Consider the following 2,969-nt stretch of genomic DNA (forward strand, 5'->3'; position numbering starts at 1 on the left):
TTCATCAGATATTCTTCATTCTGTAAATCTTTGGCTGTTCTTCAGTTTTACGATCAATTTATCATTGGCAGTATAAGCAGCTAAAATGATCTTAAGTTTTTCCTTTTTTCATATACTGCTGATGTTATAACTGTTAATGGCATTGTAACTGTAAATATTTCCATCAGCAATTTTCCTTTTAAAAAGCTTTTTGAATGATTATGTAGATTTTATAGTGGGATAACGAAAAGTTCGAAGGCAGATCTGTCCAACTTTTTTGGTTCTTCTTCGATAAGAAGTTGGTACGTTTGCAAAACTAATTTGACACCAGCAAATTTTACCTGAAATGAAAGCTTGAAAATATCTGACTGATTCATTTACAAAAATTCGAGTTTATATCAAACTTTTTGCTTGCTTGTAATAAAAAGAAAATCAACAAAAAAAAATATTGGTTGAGAAGGAAACGACCCGACCCGTTCTCTCTTTCTGATCCGCCATTGTGTCAAGTTTGTTGTCCGACGATTTGCTCTGACCTAAAAATCACCAAAAATGGAGAACGACGCCGGAGAATTCGTTGACTTGTACTGCCCAAGGAAGTGCTCGTCCAGCAACCGAATCATCCACGCCAAGGATCATGCCTCCATCCAGATCAACATCGTCGATGTGAACCCGGCGACTGGACGTATGCTGGAAACCTCCAAGGTGTACGCCATCTGCGGTGAGATCCGTCGTATGGGAGAGTCGGACGATTGCATCGTTCGCCTTGCCAAGAAGGATGGGCTTTTGACTAAGAACTATTAATTTCAATGTATCCTTAGTGTTCTTACAACATTAAATTGATGAACTAGCTTTGAGAGAAAATGTACGCCAATAGTATCATCAGAAAATTGCGTTTGAAGATGATATTACCAATCATGTTGATTGTGTGATTATAGTTATACACGAAATTTCCAGAGAAATATTAAACATATAAATGTACTTTACTTACAAAAACAAGTTACATTTTGTTTGTAAAGCTAATATGAAACTGATAATTTACGAAAATAAGTTGAACTGCATTTTGTAATGATAATTGTTGTCATTGTCTACTTGTATATCTGGCGACATCTTCATTCTTTACTTTATTATCACTGAAAATTATCATTTTTGAGGCCTAGCCACCTCTCTGGAATGGTTTGTGTATGCATATTGCAGGTTTTTTATGACCTGTAACATCTCAAGGACACTTAAATACTCACCTCCTTCAGCGTTATATCAAAGGGCTCGAAATATTATCCAATCAAAAACATGTCAAATGGCATTTTATGCCAAATGTCCATTATGCCCAACATCTGTTATGTTTAACATCTTCATGCTTAGCATCCATCATGCCTAACATATTATGCCTAACGTCTTTATGCCTAATGGGGTATACTCAGTTCAAATCCCGTGAGATAATAGTATCGTTGAACTATAAGACTTTTCCGAAAGTCTTGGCTAATTGACTTTATGAAATTAATCCAAAGAAAGGAAGATACGTGTTTGGCATAAGGTCATTTGGTATAATGGGCATTTTGGCACAACAGTCATTTGACGTACTGGCTATTTACCATTAACAGAATATAATCTCATTTCCCGGGAAATGTTCCCGGGATTGGAAACTCTAATTGGTCCCTTCGATCTTTTGTCTTTCGACCTTCTATGAGGTCATGAGGTCTGTAATTGATTTCTACAAGAGAATGCTATACTCACTAAAAAGATTATCCAAAAACGAATTCGTTGTCGAGAATAGAGAATTTCATCGAAAAATTGTCTACTCCTCAATGGGTTGCGCAGTTTCTTCTTCTTCTTGGCATTAACGTCCCCACTGGTACAGAGCTGGCTGCTCAGCGTAGTGTTCTAAGATCACTTCCACAGTTCTTTAACTGAGAGCTTTCTTTGCCAAAGTTGCCATTTTTGCATCAGTATATCGTGTGATAAGTACGATGATACTCTATACCCAGGGAGATCAAGGAAATTTCCATTACGAAAAGATCCTGGACCGACTGGGAATCGAACCCAGACACCTGGCTTTGCTTTGTAGCCGCGGATTCTAACCACTCGGCTAAGGAAGGCCCCGGCTAAGGAAGGTTAAGCAGTTTCTAATTTTAAAATTGTTTTAAAAAGAAATAAGTTATACGAATTTTGCCTTTCTGTTCGTCTTCAGAGATAATGAAATTATTAAGTAACAATATTTTGAAAATTATGGAACATTCGTTATATGGTTGATCAATGTTTCCGTCAAGTAAATGAAATAAATAAATATGTCTAACATTTTTCCCACATGCTGAAAACTTCTAGAGAACAAAATACAATTTATAGCCATGAGCCTTGGGCGCTAGTACTTGTTTCAAATATAGAAATCATTCAAGTATAGAAAAATTCTGGGACTCCAGTCCAGAGTGATTTCTTAGATTTCCGAAAGGATCCTGGAATTCCAATTCGAATGCTGGTATTTCAGTGTGCATCCTTTGATTTCAATGCATTGTAGGGTTTCCCTGGAAATGTAGTATGGATAGCAGAATTTCAGTGCCGATCCTGGGATTCCAGTGTAGATGTTGGGAATCCAGTGTGGATCCTAGGATCTTGAGTCTCCGGTGTGGATATTGGTATTTTAATGTAGATTCTTTGATTCCAGTGTGGATCCTAGGATTAAAGTGTGGATCGTAGCATTTCAGTGTGGATAATGGATCCTCTAATTCCAGTGTGGATCTTGGGATTGAAATGTAGATCGCAGTGTCGGTTATGGGATTCCAGGGTGGATCCTGGGATTTAAGTGTGGATTACAGATTTCTAGTGTGGATTGTTTTAATTGACTATGGACCATAGGCTTCTAATTTGGATATTTAGATTCCAATGTGGTTTGTTGTAATTCAGTGTGGATTCTGGAACTGTACTGTGGATCGTGATTTCAGTCCAATTTGACTGAGTGCATTAACCTTCCTTAGTCCCTAACAAAAAGTTACAAATTG

At 37.2% G+C, this 2,969-nt stretch overlaps 1 protein-coding gene across 1 annotated transcript; it reads left to right on the forward strand.

The window, feature by feature from the left end:
* Positions 1–440: 440 nt before the first annotated feature.
* Positions 441–800, forward strand: LOC5563686 (40S ribosomal protein S21). Its single transcript, XM_001647899.2, has one exon. The coding sequence runs from the start codon at positions 529–531 to the stop codon at positions 778–780; it is 252 nt and encodes an 83-aa protein (XP_001647949.1). The 5' UTR covers positions 441–528; the 3' UTR covers positions 781–800.
* Positions 801–2,969: the final 2,169 nt, after the last annotated feature.

Source organism: Aedes aegypti, chromosome 3 (assembly GCF_002204515.2).
Source record: "Aedes aegypti strain LVP_AGWG chromosome 3, AaegL5.0 Primary Assembly, whole genome shotgun sequence".
Lineage (NCBI taxonomy): Eukaryota > Metazoa > Arthropoda > Insecta > Diptera > Culicidae > Aedes > Aedes aegypti.